The sequence below is a fragment of the Hyperoodon ampullatus genome (genome assembly GCF_949752795.1).
Source record: "Hyperoodon ampullatus genome assembly, chromosome: 7".
In the NCBI taxonomy this organism is placed as follows: Eukaryota; Metazoa; Chordata; class Mammalia; order Artiodactyla; family Ziphiidae; genus Hyperoodon; species Hyperoodon ampullatus.
In genome coordinates, this window is record NC_136920.1 from 49,363,121 (window position 1) to 49,388,375 (window position 25,255).

The 25,255-nt window shown below is 37.2% G+C and overlaps 1 protein-coding gene across 19 annotated transcripts in view; it reads left to right on the forward strand.

Moving 5' to 3' along the window:
- DLG2 (discs large MAGUK scaffold protein 2) overlaps positions 1–25,255 on the forward strand; it is a gene marked incomplete at its 5' end in the record, with an annotated part of 2,112,028 nt that overhangs the window by 1,482,648 nt on the left and 604,125 nt on the right. For all 19 annotated transcript variants that reach the window (XM_079707355.1, XM_079707356.1, XM_079707361.1 and 16 more), the window contains one exon: positions 7,197–7,321. In XM_079707355.1, coding sequence (XP_079563481.1) covers positions 7,197–7,321 — 125 coding nt within the window. The remainder of the gene's footprint in view (positions 1–7,196; positions 7,322–25,255) is intronic.

Below are 25,255 nucleotides of genomic sequence, written 5' to 3' on the forward strand. Positions count from 1 at the left end.
ACAGAAACAGGAATCTGCCTTCACTATGTCACCTATTTCCTTCTCATAAATTTTTTGGTCTACTGTAATCTGGCATTCTCTGTCCACCTGTTTGTTGAAACTGCTTCCTCTCCACCATCCCCTTAAAACGCTTTCCCCTAAACAGTTACCAATCCCCAAATGCAGATCTCCTGATGGCTCCTCTACTCAGCAGCTTCCAGAAAAACACAGTTTAATAAAGCAAACTTTGGGACATCCTAAATGCAACTCATAGAAGTTGTAACTGAGTGAAAACAGGCATCTCTTATTCCTGGGCTAAGATCTTTAGCCAAAGATACATGGATTGTTAGCATGTTAAGAAGAAAAAAAAAAGGAGAATTTGAGGGGGAAAATCTTTTTTTGTTAATCGTAAGCAACAGTAGTTAGGAATGTCTGTGTTACATTCATATGTTTATACCCTAATAAGGGGCCTGGGGCCATTCATCTTTTAATATTGCAGTATGTTGTAGAAAGTGGATGAGAGAAAGACTTTGAATGATTTTCAACAGGTAATAACTATGAAAAAATATGTTTTTATTCTCTGTGCCATTCTAGATTTACTGCCTAAAATAAAATTACATTCAGGAAAATTTAGAAGATTATTTGCCAGCTAATAGACCTTTCTATCAAGTGGTGTTTTTATCCTGGCATATAGCCTACAGAATTCTTTAATATGTTATTATCTGTTTTAACTTTTTAAAAAATATCTTTATTCTACCTACTTATATTGGTCACCATTCTATTGTATTTGTTGATCAGTTGTCAAGTTGTGCACTAGTAATTTTCAATCTCAGTGCATGTCAGAAATTTACAGATGGGAGGCTAAGGTATAATTATATACTTGAAAATAACATATATATTACTTTGTAGTATAAATTATAGTAAATAAAAATAAATATCTTGCTGGAGCAGATATTCAGACAATAGGCTTGTTTGACATTCTTGGCAGGGAGTAAAAGGAACATATAGATCCTGCTGAAATGAGGGGAATGCACTGAAATCTTGGGGTTGGTAACAAGATATACAAAAATTCAATGTATCAAAACAGGCCATAGGTGTTGAAAGTTTAAAAAATAGTGTTTGAGTCTTCCCTTATCTAGCTTTTATTTACCTAACAATTCTCAATACTACCTACCTAACCATCCCTTCTCCCATATTTAGAATGTGTAACTAAATTATCTTTACCAAGCGAAATAACATATAGTAAAATTGTAGGTTAAAATTCATCAACAAATACTTGTTGGATGAATAAATGAAGGTATGAATGAAAGAATACATTGTCTAACTTCTATTTGCCTTTATTGTCCTCATGTTTTTAAGGACCCTTTTAGCAGTGCTGTGTCAAACCAAAGGAAGTGAACTAACATTGACTGATCATCACCCATGTGCCAGGATCTATGCTCTGCTAGTACATATGTCATTTACTTTAATCTTTCTAACAATTCTGTGAAGTAGTTACTATTACGTACATTTTACAGACAAGGAAGCTAGACTCAAAGTTAAGAAAGGTACCTAGGGCTTCCCTGGTGGTGCAGTGGTTGAGGGTCCGCCTGCCGATGCAGGGGACACCGGTTCATTCCCCAGTCTGGGAAGATCCCACATGCCACAGAGCGGCTGGGCCCGTGAGCCATGGCCGCTGAGCCTGCACGTCCGGAGCCCGTGCTCCGCAATGGGAGAGGCCGCAACAGTGAGACGCCCGCGTACCGCAAAAAAAAAAAAAAGAAAGAAAAAGAAAAGAAAGGTACCTAATGTCAAACATCCAGCAAGGGCAAAGCTGGTACTCAAACCCAGGTCTGAATGGTCCAAATACATTCTTTTCCATTACAAATTTTTTGAATATTTTTATTGATACTGATAGGAGTGGTTTAGACTCTTTTCAAAAACAAAATTTAATGGTTTATTATTGCTATTGTTTTTATTATTTCCTTACCATCAAATTATTTGTTTAACCCAGAAGAGGCAGTGTGATGTAACAGGGAAAAAATTAGTGTTTGGAACCTAAAAAATCCTGTTTGAATCTGAATTCCTCTATTTACTTACTCTCTGTCTTTATGTAAGTTACTTCACTCTTCTCAGCCTCAGGGTTTTTCTTTTGTTTTTATTTGTTTTTGTGTTTTGTTTTTTAATATATAAAAAGGGGAAAATACTGTCTACCAGATAGAGGATTGTAAGAAGCCTAGCTCAGTGTTTAGCATAAAAAGAAAAATGCAATAAACGTTAGTTCCCTTGAGGACATTTTTAGTATTTTACTAAGAAGAACTTTATAACTTAAAAAAAGTCTCCCTTTTAGGTAGTTTGAATTATTACTTAATATTATAATAATAGTAATTATTATAGTTTTACTATTACTAATTAGTAAGTAATAATGTTCTTACTAAAAACAAGTCATTTTTAATATTTTAGTGATCACACTTTAATTAAAATTTCGTACACTTTTTATTCCTCTCACATTTGTATAATGAACATTTTCTATTGTCATTCAATAGCACTCCAGTTTTAATGGCTCCAAAATATTCCCACATTCAAATAGACATACCACAGTATTTTTAACCATTTCTCCATTGTTTGGATGTTTCCGCTTATGAGTTGTTTTCTGTTTTGTTTTGTTTTTAGAAGGAGAAGCATGATACTGCCACAAAGCTTTGAACATAAATCATTGTACACATCTCTGGTTATTTCTTTAGGATAAATTCCTAGAATTGAATTACCAAATTAAATAGTATTTTAAAGTAGGAATTTCTGACAGTCAAAGGAATTATTTGTCAGTAGGACATTCTATAAATATATATGATTATGATATCACTTTATTTTCCTCTTCTTTTTTACAACCCCATTTTGGGGGTAATTTTCTGTTAGAGAATATTTTTTTAATGAAAGAGGAGTTTCTGAGGATATTGTATTTATATTTGCAACCATCAATTAAATGGTAAATTGTCTTTTCTTTTTGCTAATTATTTTTTTCTTTCTGAGAGAAGATAGAGTGTAGTACATGAAAGAGAAAGTACAACTTGGCTAGACAATAGGCTTGTGCTCCTGGGGGAGAGTCAGCCAATGTGGAGGACTGGGAACAAGGAGAAAGAATGGTCCCTGCCAGCCACATTCTCAGGCATGGAATCTGCCTAACTGCAAGGAAACAGCATTCCACCTGGAACTCTATACAGAGGCTGCCCTCACCAGCATGGCACCTTGCAGTTTCCATTGACTGTGTCAGGTACCAACACTCAGTTAATTAGTCACAATTTTCAGGATCTAAGGGTGTCAGCCAGGGGTCTGCCTGTTCACATGGAAAGATGGGTGCTCAGAGAGAGAGGTTCTGGGGTCTGCCCTTGTGGCTGGTTGGCTCTGGGATAGTTGTCAGGAGACTGGAGAGATTCAGCCATGGAGAACAGCAGGCAGTAATTTCACTGCTGCTTTTTATCTCTCCCTCTCCACTGAATGCTTCTGCTGGTAGCAAAAGCCTGAAAGGGTCGGCTGGGAGAGAATAATAAGGGAAGAAGGGAAAGCACTTTAAATAATTTCCTTAGCCGAATTCAGATGAGCCTCTTCTAAGGAACCTTGGTGACTGGGTAGGCCCAACTTGCAGATTGGTTTTAACTGAAATACAAAAGCTTTTGGGAATCTTTGGGACTGGAAACACAGGTCCAGTTATACTCTGTCTCTATCTCTCTATCTACCTCCTTTTTTTTTTTTTTTTTTTGGCCGTGCTGCCTGGCTTGCAGGATCTTAGTTCCACAACCAGGATTTGAACCTTGGCCCCTGGCAGTGAAAGCACCAAGTCCTAACCACTGGACTGCCAGAGAATTCTACCTACCTCTTTTCATTGTGGATTCTCTGATTCACTCATTCCTTTTTCACTCATTCCTTTCCTCAGAGTGGATTTGAGGGCAGGGGCATGTATGTTAGTAAATGCCAGAGCCACCATGTTCTCCATATGAGAGTCAATTCTAAAAATGATGGTTACATACTGCTAGGTTGTCATCAAAGCTGTTGCTTCAAAGGTCTGTGAATTCATACAATAAGTTTTAAAAAAATACAGCAGTGACCTACATCCCCCTCTAAAGTTTCCTATAGCATTCCCTTTTTTCCTGCTGGCAAAACCATTTTCCTGCAAATCTAGCCAGAGATCCAGAAGAATCCTTTGAAGTCATCCAGTTTAACCTCTCAGTAGATGTTTGGATCCCTCATGTTCAGTGTCTAGCCAGCTGCCCATTGAGTGAAGGATCCTCCCTCCCTTGCAAAGCAGCCTATTCCCAATTTGAACAGCTCTTATCTCATCATTCATCCTTCAGCTAAGCCACAATTTGAATTTCTGGGTTTTCCATTTTTATTCTTGAAGCCACACAGAACAAAATGGCTTCTACTTCTGTATTATATTCCTTAACACATTGTGGACTTTTGTTGTGTCCTTTCTGAGTATTCCCTTTATAACTTGAATATTATCAATAAATTGGTCTGTTCATTCATTCATCAAATATTTAATGAACAATACTATGTGCCACACAAGGAACCAAGAAACAAAGATGAATATTGTATAGTTCCTGCCTACTATAAGGTCAGTTTGAAGGAAAGACTCATAAATATATAATGTCAAAATAACACAGTATATGACATAGCTAAGCAGAGAAATTTACAAAAACTCAAAAGAGGAGTGACTTACGCAATGAAGAGGAGTTGTGGTGGTCATTTAATATTTCCTGGAGCAGATGCCATCTAAACCATCAAAGGGGAGGCGGGAGATTTCTTGTAGAGAATGCAGCATGAGTAAAGGCCAAGAGATGAGCTATCATGTGTACTGTGCAGGAAAGAGACAGCAGTTCAGTTCAGTGTTCCTGGGGGCTAAAGTATGAAGCTAGAAATAAAGGAGACAAGGTTAAGAGCTAGATCATGAATATTTTTCTCAAATGACAAAGTATTCAGTGCCCTCTCCAAAAATTTTGATATTATCAGGGGAAACCATTGAAATATCTCCCAATCTCTGCTTGCCTCCTTCCCTACCCCTATTAATGAAGAAATTGTTATCCCTGAGGTGTCAGCTCTGGTAAGACCAATATACTCTAGTTGATGTTTTTGGAGCTAACCCAAATTACATTGAAAATACTCACCTTCCCATCGTTTCCTTCTAAAACCCAAGATCTTATTCTATAAGTTTCTACTGCCTCATAAGTCACCTAAATACTGTCTTGGTGGCTATAGACCTGACACTGTGGTTGAGGTTATACAGTGAAAATGTACTGATCACCAAACACCAAACTATCACTGTCTTTTCTGCTCTGCCTTGAATTCCATGAAGGCAGAAATCACCTGGTCTTAATCCCTAAAGCCTTAGCTTCAAGGCAGTTGTGTAGAAGGTATTCATATAACACCAATGCAGTCATCTGGTGTCAATAGGTAATTAAAACCAAAAATGGATTCACATACATTCTGCTCTGAAGAACCTAATGATCAAGGCTCATCTCATCCAATTTTCCTTCTTGCTTTCTTCATTCTAGCCTCATCGTCTGTTTCTTGGACCTGGCATACCGTTCTTACTTCAGGGATTTTACATATGTTCTTCCCTCTGCCTGGAACATTCTATCCTCCTCTCCAACTCCTACCCTGACCCACTTAGAAGTAACTAAGTGCTCTTCACCTTCAGGAAAAGTCCCTATGTGTGGCTGTCCTGTTAGCCACTCTTACACTCTGAACTTGCCTTTCGTATGACTCATAAACTGAAAGATTCACTGCTGTAGCTCCAGGGCTTAGTCCAGTGTCAGGCACAAAGCTGGTGTTTAATAAATATTAAATAAATTCATTATTTGACTACTGCTAAGTAATACCTCTGTTCAGAGAACACTGGAATTTTTCAAAGAAAACAGAATTAGAGAGAAGTCAGAAGTACAAAGACGAGATTTTAGTGGCTGTGGTTGAATTATTAACTTCAATCTTTCAATGTATAATTGTGAAAACAACCCTCTGAAATTCAGTTTTATTAATTCAGTCAATAAAAATTGCTAAGCATTACCTTGACATTTGCAGTGGTAGTATAACTGTCAAGTTATACTTGATCTTATCTTAACATTGAACTTTTCTGACTGAGTGCCCTAATTAATTTTTCTGGACTAACTACTAAATTCTTATTCCTCATCTCTTTTTACCCAAGAGCAAAATTTAATCAAGTGATCATAAATTTAGTAAGCTATATTTGTTGTAAGAGTATATAGAGAAATTAAATATCCAGTGACAAGGGACTGGTTAAATAAATGACCTCAGTGAAATATTATTTAGTCATTTAAATGGATAATTATAAAGACTATCTAGCTGTGTGGAAATGGCTTAAAATATAATGTGAATTAGAAAAAAAATAGAATATAGTATGGAAACATAATGTAGCCATGGAGATGGAGATTTAAAAAGCATATAAAAATAAAAAATAAGTAAGACGGTTTGTGAATTTGGGAGAGATGTTTAATTATGTATTACATACAAATTTTAGAGGGCTATATGTACATTGGATGTCAATTACTATAGTCTACAGGAGTAAGTATGAAAGCTATATTAGAGTATAAACTATTCAAATTTACATGCTACAACAATAATGCATTCCTTGTCTGTATCTACAGCAAATTAAAACCTGTTTATTACTGAAAAGTGTCTCACATTTGCTATGACTCTAGAAGAGGTCCCTGCCCTCTGAAGTCAAAGTTCCTTATTAATAGGAAAACACGTTTCTTTGCTGGATAAATAGTATTAGAGCAACAATACCAGAAATAGCAGAATGAAAACACCTAAATTTCACTACTCTATCAAATCAAATGTTTTTCATGTGACTCATTTCCTTCCATTCTTTTTCGTATGTGTGTATAATTTTACAATGGACACTAATGATTTTTTACATTTTCTCATATTACACAGTTTGTAAGCTTTTATTTCCTACTTCATAATGATCATTTTAATTGCTAATAAAGGAAGCATTTCTTAGAAGCAAAAATATAAGGCCCTTGAATTCTTGCAATGCAGGGACAAACCTGAGTGTTGTTCCTGACCTTCCTTTGTCTGCTGACAGTGCACTTTATAGCTTTGCATACAAGGCTGTTATCACCTGATTTCCACTTGAGTAGTAAGATGATAACGCAGAGTACAAGGAGAACTAGGTTTAGGTGACAGCCACATCATTTAATGTCTGCTTATTGTTTCTACAGGGGAATTCTGGCCTGGGATTCAGTATTGCTGGAGGGACAGATAATCCCCACATTGGAGATGACCCTGGCATATTTATTACGAAGATTATACCTGGAGGTGCTGCAGCAGAGGATGGCAGACTCAGGTAAAGATCTGAAATGTTAGAATTATTTGGAAAGTAAATCTGCCACATCAATGAGATGTACTTGTGCCTTTGGAGAGTAATAATTCTCCAAAAGTTCTGTACTTGAAAGAGAAGACTGTCAAAGCAAGCTTTCTGTAATGACTTTCCAGATTTCTTATTACTTATTGAATTTCAGCTAGTATTTAATTTGTGTTTGTTGATGGCTACCACATTCAACGTTGAGCCAGGCAGTATGAGGAAGGGATACAGATGTATCTTTTGTTCCATGAGGCCTTCAGTCTGATTGGAAAGAAGAATACTATGAGCTGATGAGCAAATAATAAAATGTGTAGAGAACAATATATTGTTACTATTGTAGTGTTAGCAAAGAAATTCCATGTTACGCATCTTGTGTGTGTTCATGGATTTGGCAACCATTTATAAGGGCTTTCTGTAGGAGTTTGGATGGAAAGTGTCCGAAAAGCTATTCTGTAAGAAGATTCCAGTCTGAGTCTTAAAAAAATAATTTATTAACCCCACAAACCTGAATGAGAACACAGAGGGAGAAGAAGCAAGTGGTCCCAGGAAAGAAGGAAATCGTGTGTCTTGGATGATAAACACCAGGTGAGGTTCTGTAGATGGAGTGGAGCCAGATTTGCTCAGGATAGAATAGTGGTGGCTTGAGCCAGGGACCCTCTCTTTAAAGAACTAAAGATTATTTGGCACAATAAAAGAGTCACCCACATGGGGTTCTTGGTAACTAATATAAAATTCTATCAGAGATCAAAACATTAGCTAGGGACTTCCCTGGTGGCACAGTGATTAAGAATCCGCCTGCCAACGCAGGGGACGCAAGTTTGAGCCCTCGACCGGAAAGATCCCACATGCCGCGGAGCAACTAAGCCCGTGAGCCACAACTACTGAGCCTGTGCTCTAGAGCCCGCGAGCCACAACTACTGAGCCCACGGGCCACAACTACTGAAGCCCACGCACCTAGAGTCCGTGCTCCAAACAAGAGAAGCCACCGCAATGAGAAATCCGTGCACCGCAATGAAGAGTAGCCCCCGCTCGCCGCAACTAGAGAAAGCCCGCGCGCAGCAACAAAGACCCAACACAGCTAAAAATAAACAAATAAATAAATAAATAAAACACTAGCTAAAGGAATTGTAGATTGAACAATTAGGAGAGATTTCCTTGGGGAGAAAAGCATGTCCCAATGTTATTTTAGCATCTCTACTAGATTGTAAATCTCCTCAGGCCAAGCAGTTATAGATGTGAATCCATAAATTCTTGCTGAATGAATGAGAGAGTTTTTGAATGAATGAATGAGTGAGTGAATAAAATGAGAAGAAAAAGGAGGGTAAATTAATGAGTGGGGAGAGAGGGTAGCACAGGCCAAGGTCTGTAGGTAAGAATAGTTTTAGCTTGCATGGAGCCACACTGAAAACTGTGACCTAAGTGGCAGAAATGTAAGCTTTGTAGCCCTTCCTTAGTCTGCTTTTTTAAGTGTAAAGAAGCTAGCTTACTGGTTTTTTATAAAGCAGCCAAGGACACTTTTTCCCTATCCAACTGTTCTGATGCAGTGATTACTTTTGACAGCTGCATCTTTGCAGCTTGTGGAGGAAAATCACGCTTTTTTTTCAGGTACATCGGCCTCCCCTAATGAGTGATGCTCCTACAGGAAACATGTGCTTTTTGAATAGAATTTTCAGGCTGAATTGACTAAATTAATCTCTGGGTGAGGGAATGTCCATGCTGCAGAGTGAGAGATTAGAACTAGATGCTGTGTAATTCTAGGACTCATGGTGGGGATAGTGATTGCTAATACTGGACCCTGGAGAAGCTCCATTTTAAAAGTTTAGAAATAAAGTTGTTAAAGGAAACTTCAGAAAAGTGGGCCACAATCATTTCATACCACTCTTTACCTAGAAGTAGGGGAACTTTCGCCTCAGCCAAACTTTGTCCCTAAGCTTCAGATAAAATAAACTTCATGTTATGTGCTTATTCTACAATTAAGAATGAAAAATGGCATCTCTTAGAGTACCACCACTCTTTTCTCATGCCTACGGAGATAAAAGGGAGTTCTGCTGTGTTGGGATTGTCATTCAATAGTTGTAAAGAGAATAATCATAATGACAGCTAACATTTATTGAGCTTTCACCATGTGTGGAGCATTGGGCTAAGATAGATAGGTAGGTAGATAGATAGGTTGGTAGGTGGGTGGATGGTTGGATGGATGGATACATAGATTGATTGACAGGTTGATAATATAAATAGAGATGTAGGTACACACAGACACACACAGACACACAATCTTCTATACACTTACCACAGCCATATGAGGCAGGTACAGTTATTATGACCATAATAATATGGACTCAGGAAATTAAGAATTAAATATTTTAAGAAGATCACCCATCTAACTCTGAATACATTCCAAAATCAAGTCCTGTATATTGCTTAAGTACTCTCCAAATTCTAATTCAATAGGAGAATCCCCTACCTCATGTGGTCCTGGCCTAAAAATTCCCAAAGATAAAGTTTTTCACAATGGTAATGCACAACTCTGAACAATTACAAAATTTGCTATTTTTCTACTGAGCCACAGTTGTTTTTATTATGAACTCTACCCACTAGTCTTCGTTCTGGCTTCCTGGAGCCAGGGCTGTGACCTATGACTGTGTATGTGAATTTTGCCTGGTGAGGTTGTGCAGTGAATGACCTGAAAAGCTCTGAACAATGGTCCTAACAGGAGCAACCCTATACCAACTCCCTAATCCACATCACAGCCTTGTGCCTATGTGAAGACAGCTCTGGTGTGGGTCTCCAGTTCTTTGTGATAGATCCTTGCTACTACCACTGAGACTGTTTCCCACCTTACTCCTTCCTGCCATGAACTTGAATGGTTTGGGGACATCTAAGAGTTCAAGAATAACACTCAGTTGAAAATCTGGCAGCGTGACATTAAGATAGATTTCAGAATTTAGCAATTTATCTGGTTCAAAGCCTACTTTTTACAGATGGGAAAGCTGAGGCTCAGATGAGTGATTTATCCTGAGGCATAAATCATTTGGGGGGTCTGTTTTAACTAGACTCCAAATGTCTTTTTTTTTACTTTTTATTTTATATTGGAGTATAGTTGATTAGCAATGCTGTGATAGTTTCAGGTGGACCTCAAAGTGATTCAGTTATACATATACATGTATCTATTCTTTTTCAAATTCTTTCCCATTTAGGTTGTTACAAAATATTGAGCAGAGTTCCCCATGCCATACAGTAGGTCCTTGTTGGTTATCCATTTTAAACATAGCAGTGTGTACCTGTCAATCCCAAACTCCCTAAATATCCGTTCCCCTGACCCTTCCCACCTGGTAACCATAAGTTCGTTCTCTGTGAGTCTGTTTCTGTTTCGTAAATAAGTTCATTTGTATCATTTCTTTTTCGATTCCACATATAAGCGATACCATACAATACCATACGATATTTCTCTTTCTCTGTCTGACTTGCTTCACTCAGTATGACAATCTCTAAGTCCGTCCATGTTGCTGCAAGCATTATTTCATTCTTTTTAGTGTCTGAGTAATATTCCATTGTATATATGTGCCACATCTTCTTTATCCATTCCTCTGTCGATGGACATTTATGTTGCTTCCATGTCTTGGCTATTGTAAACAGTGCTGCAATGAACATTGGGGTGCATGTATCCTTTCGGACCCTTAGACTCCAAATGTCTTGACTCAAGTAATTAATGATCTAAGGTAGTGTTAAGTGGCAGTAACACCTAAGCCCAGCTAAGTCTTTTCTCAGTGTAACAGGAACACTCTTTGAAGCTGGACTAACAATGTGTGAGGAGTACTTTCTATCTCACCATTAGTCCTTTTGAACATGGAATCAGCAAATAACAATGAACTCTGGAAAGATGTAGGTTCTGATGCCTGTATACTAACATAGTTGATTTTGGAAAGATTAAACTCTTTTGGTTGCTGTTTTCTTATCTATAAAGTGATGACAATTATACCTGTTCTGAGGATTCAGTGAGATAACCTAAATCCCTAGCTATGCCAAGCATATAGTACATGCTCAGTAAATTTTAGTAATGTTTCCCCCTTTTCCTTACCAGCCCTCTCTACCTCCCAGTGGTCTTTCCTCTTCTATTGCTTCCATTCCTTCTTCTTTTTCCCTCCTCTCATCCCTTCCACCTTTCTTTCAGTTCCTGTTCATCCTCTATGGCCTTCCCTAAGCTTCCTGTTCCTATCTTTTCGCATGCCCTATTCTCTTGATCATAGCATGAAATTAAAACCCATTTAGAAACAGGTATGGTACTAAAAAAGGTTCTGTGTTTCTATTCTCAAGTTTATAATACAGTCAACTGAATCTGCTATGTTTCCCTTACTTAAAAACTAAGCCCACAAACTAAACATAGTTTTGTTTTGTTTTTTTTTAACTTGACAAATCCTTTGGTGCTGTGAGTTAGGAACTTGTAAAAATTTTTCTGATGTATCCTTCACTTTATAAATTATATTTTTGACAGTTAAATAATATTAAAATTGAAAGAGAAGCTGAGGCCCAGAAAAGTGAGGTGTTGGGTCTGCTCCAAGGAGAGTAGTAATCTGGACTTTTCAGTGGATATATAATAATCAGGTCAATAATAATAATAGCAAGGACAACATAGTACTTCAGTGTGCCAAGTACTTTTCTGACACATTAACTCATTTAAAGTGTATAACAACTTGACGAGACCTAAACTTTTATTACTCCCTCTTTTCAGGTAAGAAAATCAAGGAACTGAGATAAGAGGTTAAGTAACTTAGCAAGATTGTACGGCTAGTAAATGTTAGAGCCAGACTTTGAACATAGGCAGTCTGCATCTAATGTCCATGTATTTATGTTCTAAGTTATACTGCAGGGGGAAAAAGAATTACATTTAAAAAACACACTGTGGTAAGCAGTATTCTAAAAATGCCACACCTCATGATTCCACACCCTAATCCATAGAACCTGTGACTTTGATGAGCTATCACTCCTGTGATTTTGTTACAGTGCATGACATAGTTGACCTAAGATAGGGAGAATATTCAGGTGAGCCTGATCTAATCACATGAGCCCTAAAAGTAGAGAGCTTTCTCTGGCTGGTGGCAGAAGAGGAAGTCAAAGAGATTCAAAATCTGTGAAGTACTCGGCACTGTTCCTGGTTTGAAGATGGCGGAGGCCGTGTGAGAAAGTACAAGGTTGGCCTCTAGGAGCACACAGAGGCCTCCGGCTGATAGCTAACAGGGAAGCAGGGACCTCCATCTCACAACTGCAAGGACCTGTGTCTTACCACAACCTTTTAAGCTGGGAAGAAGACCCACAGCTCCAGATGAGAATGTAGTTGGTTGACACTTGGATTTCAGCCTTGTGAGAACCTGAGCAGAGATTCCAGCCACACTGTGTCAGACTTCTGACTTATACAGACAGTGAGCTAATAAATAGGTCTTGTTTTTTGTTTTTTAGGGTTTTTAAAAATTTATTTATTTTATTTATTATTTATTTTTGGCTGCATTGGGTCTTCATTGCTGCACACGAGCTCTCTCTAGTTGCGGTGAGCGGGGGCCACTCTTCGTTGCAGTGCATGGGCTTCAGTAGTTGTGGCTCGCAGGCTCCAGAGCGCAGGCTCGGTAGTTGTGGTGCACGGGCTTAGTTGCTCCGCGGCATGTGGGATCCTCCCAGACCAGGGCTCAAACCCGTGATCCCTGCATTGGCAGGCGGACTCTCAACCACTGTGCCACCAGGGAAGTCCCTAGGTCTTGTTTTAAGCCGCTAAATTTGTGGTAATTTGGTAAGGAGCAACAAAACATTAATATCTACATTATTAGAGGAGTTCTGAGTTCATTATGAAAAGTCTTCCTGTATGTGCTCCATCACACCCAATATAAAGCAAGTGTGTAGGTTTAAGACACAGATAAGGTGAGAGGTCACTTTCTCCTTAATTAGATCAGACTCCAAACTGAACTCAAGTCCCAGTGGTTGCCCCAGAAGAGAGACATAGGAGAAAGAACATACTATTTGGAGTAGAGGACCTGGGTTTCAAGTTCTCCTTTCTAGCTAAGTGACCTTGGACCTCTTTTTAAGCTCTCTGTGCTCCAGTTCCCTTACTGGTAAATTGTAAGTAGGAGCATATATATCAGGAAGCTGTAATGCGTTGCTTTAAACTGCAACTGCTGTGGTAACTTGTCAGGGAGCAATAAAAAGCTAATATGGACTCTATGACATTTTGGACCCTAATATTCACTTAGGCTGAGGTGCAGACTGGCTTGTCTCTGCCAGCACTACCACACTCTGATCTTCAGAAACACTGATCAGGCCTCATGGCTGGGCTCAGGCCCTTCACACACCTGGAGGCAAGATGTGAAAAGCAATCAGAAACAAGGGGTGGATCAAGGTCAGAAATAGGGAAGAAACCAGTCCCCCAAGGTGAGGGACAGCAGATACAGAGATTAGCTGAAATACACTGTTACATCTGACGGCTGGGAAAATTAGTCTGGGCTGGAGGGAGGGTGAGAGCCAGAAGCTATAAGGAAAATGTGAGATAAAGGCTAAGTTAAAAGGCAAGGCAAGGGCTTCCCTTGTGGTGCAGTGGTTGAGGGTCCGCCTGCCGATGCAGGCGACACGGGTTCATGCCCTGGTCCGGGAAGATCCCACACGCGGCTGGGCCCGTGAGCCATGGCCGCTGAGCCTGTGCGTCCGGAGCCTGTGCTCCGCAACGGGAGAGGCCACAACAGTGAGAGGCTCACGTACCGCAAAAAAATAAAAGGCAAGGCAAATGAGGGTTTAAATGAATTCCTTTGGATAGTGATCCTTTTCCTGTGCAACCTCTTTTTCTTGTGTATATATTTTTATAGATATGATAATTGTCCTTTGCAGAATATGTATAAAATTCAGAAAAGTAGATAAAAACTAAACAAAACACAACACGTTCATGTTTACACTAAATAGAGTCAATAAGTATTAAAATTTTTGTACACTTATTTCTGGTAATTTTTTTGCTATTTTACTTATTTTTATTTAGTTTAGATCATACTGTATATAATATTTATCATTTGTTTAATTTCGTATAACTTTATTTCATAAACCTTTCCCCAAATCATTTTTTAAAAAGCCTTATACATATTTTAATTGCTGTTTAATAATACATTTACTGTTTACATTGTTAGGAGTTTAGGATGTTTTCAGTTTCTCCACATTTTAAATAACTGGCAGTCTTTTAGAAGACATTGCTGACTCTGTTTCTTATAAATTCCTTAGGATATATTTCTAGCAGTAGAATTTCTGCACCAAAAGGTATGAACATTCTAAAGAATTTTGATACATATTGCTAAATTTCCTTCCAGAAGGACTGTACCAAATTTTACTTCTACCACTGATGTTAGGGAGGGACTATTTTACAATATGTCATCAGCATTTCATGTGCTTGAATGTATATGATTTTAGGCTGTTTACCAAGGCAAACAATGGTATATTTCCTTGCTTTGCTTTGCATTTATTTGATTAACAGAAAGATTGAACTTTTAGAAAAATGTAACAGGTCGTTTGTATTATTTCTTCTAGAAGTTGTCATTAAAATTTGATAACATTACCTATCTTTAAAGTTAGAACATTTTTGAAAGAACATCAGGTTTTCTTCCAGAGCAAAATAGATATATGTCCATGATATGAAGAATGGTTTTTATTTCAACTTTTGTATCTGAACCATAAAAATGCCCTCTTTGTGGCTTCAAGTTTCAGGATTGCTGAGGACCAATACTGATCTGTCATCCTGGGGAAGAGCTATCCCATGACAGCCTCCGCTTGGCAAAGCAGCAATGACATTTTACACAACAATGCATTTATTAAACCCATCCACAGCACAAAAGCAGCATGTAGTGGCAGGCAGAAGAGATGGCTACTTGCCAATTTCCTGACAAGTGACACAATTTAATCTCTTAGCCCTCAGCACAATCATTTCTACTCCCAGACAAGGTGGGAAAAAAACACAAAAAATAAGTTTTCTTTAAGTTCATTTGTTCCTTCTATGACTGTTTATAAGTAAGGTGGGCTTCGTCCTTATAAAAGCCATATATGTTGATTTCAAATAAGAAAGCTATTGTTCATACTGAGGCTTGACTATACTGACTGAAGTCGAGAGGTAAAGGACCAATGTTTCAAGAACACAACCTCTGTGTATAAATTACAACATCATCCTTTGGCTGTCACATGGCAATTCATCCTTTTGATTTTTCATTAATTTATACCCATTAACTCACTAGTAATTTTTAAATAATAACATGAGGAAAAGAGAGGCAAAGGGGAAGAACAAAGGGAGAAAAAGGAAAAGGAAGAAGAAGAAGAAGAAACACCAGTGATCACCAGAAGACGAAGATATCATATAACTTAGAAATGGAAAAGGCAAACCTAAGTTAAAATTTTTTCTGTGCCAATGAGAAGCACTAAGCAGTGGAAAGGGAGCAACTTTCAAGCATCACAGTCTGAAACTTACTCCCAAGACTCACTTTCAGACTGTTTAAGGAAATAAAAGATTTCCAGTAAGTGAAACAGCATAAGAGATTGCTAACTCCATAGAATACCTCTCCACATTGAACTTGCATTAGTTTGGATGGTGGGAAACAAAAACCTTGAGTTACCAAGTCCAACGTGTCAACTTCCACCAAATGTGTGACTCTTGCACCAAATGACTACAATAATGCTAAATTTTTCATTCAAAGACAAAGACTCTCAATGTCTTCAAAGCCGTGTGAACTTTTCTTTCATTATGGTTTTGAGGCAAAAGCAGCACAAAAGCCCAACCATTTCCCTGAACAAGATTTTCATGAGAAGGGAGATTTCATTATCCAGTGCAAATTACACCAGCACTCTCCTTAGAAAAAAAGTATGATTGGGATCTCAGTGGACTCATAGATTATTTCTTTCCATCTCTGCCCACAGAACCAAAAGGGGTAAGATAGAACAGTCCTCTGTCCTTTGATTTCCTCTATCAATATTATCAGCCCCCCCAAAAAAAAGAAAAAAAAATTATCAGCCCTAAATATGCTGACAACCTGTTTAGACAAGAAAAAAGTCAATTAGCAAGTAATTCCATAGTGACTGGTAATAACAAGTCCTCAACAACTTAGAACTACACAGGAAAATTTCTAAACAAGAAGAATAATTTCAGCTACATATCTGGTAGTATGCCAAGTATACAAGTGCAGTCTTTCACAGCTAGAAAGGCATATCCAACAGTTTTCTGATTTTCGTCAACTGTTACATAATCTAATAAAATAAATCTCTCTATGGGTTAAATGAAATAGCTTTTTAGCAAACATCCCCCCTCTTTTTAAACAAATTGTGCCAAGACTCCTGAATATCCACACTCAAAAGAATTAAGTTGGGCTATAACTCATACCATACACAAAAATTAACTAAATATGAATCATAGACCTAAATGTAAGAGCTAAACTTATAAACTCTTAGAAGAAAATATACGTGTAATTCTTCGTGGCCTTGGATTAAGCAGTGCCTTCTTATAGCATTAAAAGCAACAACAGGGGGCTTCCCTGGTGGCACAGTGGTTGAGAGTCCGCCTGCCGATGCAGGGGACATGGGTTCGTGCCCCGGTCCGGGAAGATCCCACGTGCTGCGGAGCGGCTAGGCCCGTGAGCCATGGCCGCTGAGCCTGCGTGTCCGGAGCCTGTGCTCTGCAACGGGAGAGGCCACAACAATGAGAGGCCTGCGTACAGCAAAAAAAAAAAAAAAAAAAAAAAAAGCAACAAAAACAAAAGCAGATAAATTAGACTTCATCAAAATTAAAAGCTTTTCTGCTTCAAAGGCCACCATTAAGGAAGTTAGAAAACAACCCACAGAATGGGAGAAAATATTTGCAATAATATATCTGATAAGGGACTTGTATTCAGAATATGTAAAGAACTTTTACAGCTCAACAATAAAAAGACAACCTAATTTAAAAATTGGCAAAGGACTTGCAGTCATTTCCTACTGATACTGTAGCACATTGTAAAAAACTTGGGGGCTTAAAATAACACAAATTTATTATCTTGTAGTTCTGGAGGTCAGGAATCCAAAATCAGACTCATTGAAATAAAATCAAGATGTTCATAGGGCAGCTCCAGAGAATCTATGGGACAATCAATTTCCTTGCCTTTTCCCAGCTTCTTGAGACCACCTGAATTCCTTGACTCATAACCCTCTTCTCCATCTTCAAAGAGCATAAGTTCAACCTTTGCTTCTGTCAAATCTCTCCTCTGACTATAACTCGACTGCCTCCTTCTTTAAATTCCTGTGTTTATATTTACCTCATCCACATAATTTAGGATAATCTCCCTATCTCAAAATTCTTAATTTAACCACATCTGTAAAGTCTCTTTGGCTTATAATATAACATATTCACAGGTCAGAGATGAGGACTTGGACTTTTTAGAAGGACATTATTCAGCCTACCACATATTTGAATAAATATTTCATTAAAGAAGTTATAGAGATGGCCAGTAGCACATAAAAAGATGTTCAATATTATTTATTAGGGAACTGCAAATCAAAACTACAAAATGATACTACTTCACACCCAGTAGGATGGCTATAATCAAAAAGATAGATAATAACAAATGTTATCCAGGATGTGGAGAAATCATCACCTGCCATGCACTGCTGGTGAGAAGGTAAAATGGTACAGCCACTTTGGAAAACAGTCTGGCAGTTTCTCAAAAGTTAAAAGAGTTATTGCAAGAATAACAATTCTGCTCCTAAGTATATACCCAAAGAGAATTGAAAACATGTGTTCATACAAAAAACTTGTACATGAATGTCATAGTAACATTATTTACAATAGCCATAAAGTAGAACCAATCCAAATGTCCATCAACAGATGAATGGTTAAATTGTGATATATTCATACAATGGAATATTATTCTGCCATGAAAAGGCATGAAGTTCTTATGCATGCTACATCATCGATAAACCTAGAAACAATATTCTAAGTGAAAGAAGCCAGATACAAAAGGCTACATATTGTACAATTTTATTTCTATGACATTCCAGAATAGGGAAATCCATAGAGATAAAAAAGTAAATTTATGGTTGAAAGGGGCTAGTAATGAGTATGGAATTTCTTTTGGACACAGTGAAAATGTTCTAAAATTAGAGCTAATAATTGCACAAGTCTGTGAATATACTAAAAATCACTAAATTGTACACTTTGAAAGGGCAAATTTTAAAGTACATAAATTATATCTCAATAAATCTGCTATAAAAATATCCAGTCATTCTTTTCTTGCGTAAAATATTCATTCTTATTTACAAATCTGAGAATTTTTTTTCTAGTTTCAGAAAGCTCATGACTTCTTCATATTGCTGTCAAGTTATAGATTTAATTCATCTGTAGTTCCATCATTTAGGAAAGTTCTTGAATCTGTTCACCAAGTAGAGAATACCTTTGGTTTGGGCTCCATGCCTACATGGTCTAAATAATCTTTAAAGTAGGCAAATATCATACAATGCTCCTATTTCCTAGATAAACTAGCAGATATTTGACCTTGTGTGCTAGCTGCTAAAGTATCAATAATTTACAAAAATGATCTGATAAGTAAAGTTTATATTTTCAAAAGCCAAAAGCAAATCAGTGAAGTGCATTAAAATTTAGGAGAATTAATTCAGAGTTTTTCAAGTCCAGTTATCCAAATATACTTAAGGAAGAAAAGAACATATTGATTTTTCACAAAGGAACAATAGGATTATTGAAACATAGATGTGGTGATTCTTACCCCTTAAGATTGATTCCATGAGGCTCTAAATATTTTGATTTAATTCTAGTCCCTACTTTGTGTATAGGGAGCAATTTCTGACATTATTTGTAGGTGTAGACCCAAACTTCTAGTTCACACTGAAAGTTAACAAGATGAACTGCTCTAGTGAAGGTCAGAGAGATACCTGAGCACCTCTGCCACTAACTAGCTCTGAGACCTTGAGAAGGTTCCACAGCCTTCTTAACCTTAGCATCTTTCTCCATAAAATAAGTATAATAGAAGATCTTTGGGAATTTTCAGTTTCAAAATCAAATTTTGATCTTTTATTTGACTTTCGTTGACAGTCTGAGACATTCAGAATACTATTATCATGGCCAGGAAATCAATCCTTTGTTTTGATTAAATCTGTAACTCTGAGAAGATGTAATCTTCATCACATTCCTATAGCAAAGAGCTGATCACAACTTTAAGTGCTGAGAAGGCATTTGTTATTATTTATTTCTAATAGCTTCCCAGAAGGAATGTTATTATTCTAATATTCTAAAACTGTATTTGATATTGATTTTATCAAATAGCTCCTTGGGATCTTTACCAAAAACGAAATGGTTTGGGGGAAGGAGGGAAAGACACGCAAATTATCTCCTGGTTTCTAGTTCAATGGTAATCCCAGTTATTTTCAAGAATGAACAGTTATAAATTATGTCATTATTTAGAAAGGTCCAATAATGTGGTAAGCTTTGTGCAAGCATCGTGTCATTGCAAATTGGCTTAACAGATGCCAAAATCAGAAATGTATTATATATATATTAGAGCTACTTTCTATTCATTCAGTTTCTATGCAGCGGGTGTGGCCACAGTAAAATGGAGACTTACATACCATCTTCCATCTCCCGAGTGAGGTTTCTCTTCACACTGCCCAGTCCAAGCCAGGCAACCTTTGCTCACAAGATATCCCTCCACCCTCCCACATCCCCTTCCCACCCACCTCTGTACATTGCACTTTAGTTTCCTAGAGGAAGCTGAGACTGAAAAACCTGGTTAGAACTTAGAATTGTTAGAGTCGTGCACTGGAAATTTCAGCACAGGGAGAGCAGGCCTCAGACCCCAGCTCACAGTCCCTCCCCCCAGTTCCCTTCCTAGTTCCAGCTCCTCCCTGCACTGTGAGGGCCCTGGGAGCATGCCTATGACTCTCAGGGTTGCATATCCAAGCTTCATCCACATCCTCCCGAGAATAGCTGTTCTTTGACCTATTCTTTGAGCCTCTGGCTGTGCATAAAGCCTGCACCATCAACCCTTAGGAACTTGAACTTGGGAAAGAGGTCCATACAGCCACTAAAGTGGGCTGCAGTCAGGGAATTCCAGAATATGTCTGTTGTGGGAGAGGGGAGGTAGACCCCATAAATTCGCCTCCCCAGGGCTTTGTAGATTCCTATGAAGTGATCATTAGTGAACATTAATCCCTTAAAGGTTAATTGGCAGGTACAATAAGGGAAATTACATTCATTGAGTTTTAGGGCCTAGTAAAAATAAAATGAACAGGATATGTATGTTATTGGTAGAGTTCTTGGCTTTTAGGATTTCTCATATTAAGTTTTGTTGCCTTCATCCCAATTTATAGAGAATACGTCTTCCTTTGCCTTTGTGATAACTTATTTATTTGCTTTAGATGACTTATTTTCTTGACTACTATATCTGAAGAGAGGGAACGTGGGAATCTCTAAGCCCTCTTAATATGCCACCATTCTGTGGGTCTGAAACCTCATGTTATTTATTCTTTATTCTATGACATCCTTACTAGCACTGTCCCTTACTCACAATAGACACTTGGAAAATACGAGCTGCCACCTATTAAGCTTACTTCCATAAGCTTATGGAGGCTCAAAGAGGTTAAGCTATAAGCAGCTGAGCCAAAATTCTAATCGAGTCTGTTTGATTCCAAAATCCATGTTCTTCCCACCACAGCACATGGCTGCAATTAACTGCAGATGAATAATTGAACATATACTTAAGAACTATAAACACAGATCCCTGCCAACATCCCATGTCATAGTGTTAAAAATTAAAAACACAAACACACCTAAGTGACACCCAAAATTTTGGTTCTTCAGGAAATGACTGATTGGCATGAATTGGAGGTCTAGGCAACTTTATATGAAAGGAAGATAATAAAGATCAAATAATATTGGTTTTGAAGATGATGTAATTCTCTGATGAGAAAGTAATGCATATTCATTATAGAAAATATGGGAAATATAGATATTTATAAAGTAAATTAGAATTGCTCACAATCCCATCACGAAAATGATCTGTTTATTATGTTCCTTCATATTCAGTGCATGGTTTTATATAGTTGAACTCTTCATTCTATCTTTTTCATTTAATACCACAACATAGGCATTTTCTTACCTTAAAAAAGTACGTTTTTCTTACATTAAACTGTAAACAATTTAAATAGCTGCATAATTTCATGTTATATGAGTATAACATTATTTAACTTTTACCCTACTTTGTTTATTACATTACAGTGAATATCTTTGTGGAAGGGATTTTAAAATTTGATAGCTATTAGAGAAAACCAGGTTAACTTATCCCTAGATCAGTTGTTACACATTTCTTGGTTTAAAATGCTTGAAAATGGGCTCCAGTGCTCCTTATTACAAACTTTTTTCTTTTTTTTAAATTATAGATCAGAAGTTTTCTTTTACATTCCAGTGGACTGAATTAAGAACAACAGTTTTTACCAAGTATCTGGAGAGGTGTTAACATTCAGTATCAGTTTTACTCCACACTCTGAGTTAAGATAATTTACAAGTCAGCCTCAGGCAAGTGACCTAGAATTTGTCTGTAAAGACCAGGTGTTATCTGAATTCAGCCCAAATCATTTTTAGTTATGCAGGTTAGTCCGGTATTTAGAACACAAACATCAGGACCACAATTTAATTTACCATACTCTGCTACTAATTAAACTGTTGGTCTTATTTCCCTTCTACTCCTACCCTCCATTAACTCCTTTAAATATTACAGTCTAATTTTCTAGTAAATTACTAAAGAGAAAAGCAGGACATTAAGGGGAAAGAAAGCAATGCTTCCTTTCAGAAAACAATGAATTAAAGAATGAATTAGTAGCTGCTTTCTTTGTTCATGTCTGTATTAAAGCATGAATAAACTCTTCAATATTCATTATCCCAGATATATATTATTGTAAAAATACTTTTATTCTAGAGCTTCATTTAAAGGCATTCTATTGCCTAACAATTGTGCTGGGTGTGAGAGCGCCAGAGCTGCCTTATGTACCATGAACTCATCTCCCCTGTATTTCCCTTTCTCTGACATTCAGACTGGGGCATCAAACATGCAAATCTGAGTTAGAAAAAGGAATGGGGCAGAGCCACTTTTGTATGAGTGTGGGGAGTGAGAGGAGGAGTTTCAGAGTTTTCAATGTAGTGGGGTAAAAAATGTCAAGTGGGCTGAAGTCACTGTCATATCTACTCCTGTGGCAAGTCACTGAAGTTGAGAAATTTAGTGAAGTGACAAACAGGAGGTATTGCACGTATTTATTAAACTGACACTGAGTCTTCCATTTTACTCCCAGACTTTTGTTACCCATTAGTCCTATAAATATTTACTGAGTGTTCTGCTATGGATCAGACAGTTGGAGCTGGGAATAGAGCAGGAAACAAACAAACAAACAAAAAACAGAATCTGTGCTCTGGTGGAACATTCAGTCCAGTGTAGTGATAAACAAATTTAGAGTTGAAATGAAAGGAAAGTACATAAGCTGTGAAAAGCTGTAATAGCATGACCTGATCTCATCTGGGGTATCCAAGGGAAGCCTTGTAGGGAGGAGATATTTAAGCTGAAATGTAAAGGGTAAGCATTAGCCAAGTGTCAAGGGCTGGAGGAATCTTCAGACAGAGAAAACATGTCCAAAGGCCTGAGGAGAAATAAGAAAGAGGTCCCTGGGACTAGAATTAATGAGAAAGGGATAACAGGGACAAGATGAGAATGCAGAGGTGGATGTGAGAAATCAGGCAGAGCCTTAGATGTCATAGTGAGTAATTTGTTGTTTATCCTTCTAAAAGCAACATGAAACTTTGGATTTTCAATGAGAAAATGGCTGAACCAAATTGTTATCTATAAAGATCACTCTGATGGCTGTGGGAGTCTGGCTTGGCTGACAAGAATACATGTGGGGAGAGCAGCTTAAGAAGCTATTGCAGTAATTCAGGTGATAAATGATGGAAGCTTGGACTAAGATGCTGATGAAAAGACTGAGAGAAGTGGATACATTTTGAAATATACTTAAGGGGTAAACTTGAGGAGTCTTAATGACTAATTGGAGTAGGGTGTGAGAAGTAGTATTCCTTCAAATAAAGCATCAGTGCCTTCTCTGCCCTGGGCCCCATATCAGGTGCTAAGTATACAATATCCTTGACTTCATAGAGTTCACCATCTAGTAGAATTATCAGAGGATGACTTTGAGTTATGGATCAGAACAATTGACAAAGACTGGTGGAGAGGCAGTTGAAAGATAAGTTCCAATTTGGACAATGTTAAGTTTAAGATCCTGATGAGGAATTCAAGTGGAGATATCAAATAGGCAATTGAACATACAGATTCAGAACTCTGAGAGATCTGTCTAGGGACAAAATTATGAATGTTTAAAGCCAAGAAAATTAAGAGATTTCTTTGAAAATGTATACAATAAAAAGAGAAGAGGACCTAGGACTGTCTTGAATTATTCTAAACTTTTTGATGTAAATTAGACCAGAGATTTTTAAACTGAAAAATGCATACCCCTAGGAGTACATTTATTTGCCTCAATTTCCAGATCTTTAATTTGATCTGCCCACGAAGTAGCCTGCAGCTTCATACTGGTTCTTTTTTCTCACTTTTCCATTTATCATTGCTCTTCTCCCATTTTACAAATGAAAGCTATAAGACCTACCCATCCCAAATCCTACTGTGGCTCTGTTTACCACTTACTATTATTTACTATTTAGGACTATTCTACTACTTATTTAACAGTACAATTTTACCACCAGGTGAAAATAACTATCTGAAACATTGTTGCCCAGGATGAACAAGTCAGTGTCTCCAGTGATTGAGTAGTTAATCCTTTTCTAAAGTCATGTGGTTTCCCATTCTTTGCTTTAGCAAAATTAAAAAGCAATTGTCATCTGATAGATAATTAAAATAATTTTTATGATAGGTCACAGGATTTGGGGCATTTAACTTGGAAGGAATTCGAAGTTCTCTTCCCATTCCCATCTCCTTGTTTATGTGAACAAAGTTATCTTAGCACTTAAACATTTGTAGAAATGAAAAATAGGAATTCTGAATCTTGTCTTACTCTACCCTTAATTCATATTCACCCATGCAAACATGAGCTAATTTTAAGAAGCTCTACTTTCCCCATTGAGAAACAAATCCCCAATACAATTACATTTTCATTGTTTTAGATTTATACATTGAAATTCATAGTTTATTTAGGTTATTTTGATCAATGTATAATATTAATAATCATCATGATAACTCAGTCCAGAATAACTTTTTTTTAACATTGGAGTCTTATATTGCAGGAATTTTTTTTTAATTCATAGGATTTATATTTGTACATACATTTCTGTTTCAAATAAGTATATTACAGTGATCCATATAAGATGTTCTAACATAAAATATATTAGGATAAAACTCTGTGGAAGTAAAATGAAAACATAAATTCAAGGAGAAAAAAAAAGTAAAATGTCCAACTGCTCAAAAATATCTTAATTTATATCTTAAATTGGTGATCATGGATTTCAAATTGGTATATGCTTGCATTGCACTATATACATCTGAAATAATGATGTGACAGTTAAAAAATAAAAGTTTACAATTCACAACAGGCCAGAAATGATACCCTTTGTTACTATTTAAACCTATGAGGAAAACATTAGATGTCAACTTAAAGCATACAAAACAAAGGGTAGTTTTGTTTTGCTTTGTTTTTTCTTGCTTCCGTTTTGTAAGCATGAAGATCAATAAATTGGAGAACAACTAAAATGAGAATTTCAAAAGGAGTGACCAGAGTGGTAGGAAGAAAAGCAGATGGGTCACAGAAGCCAAGAGAAGAGTGCTTCACGGAGGAAGTGAGCAATTGGCCTTAACATTATTGTGAGATCAACTAAGATAAGGACTA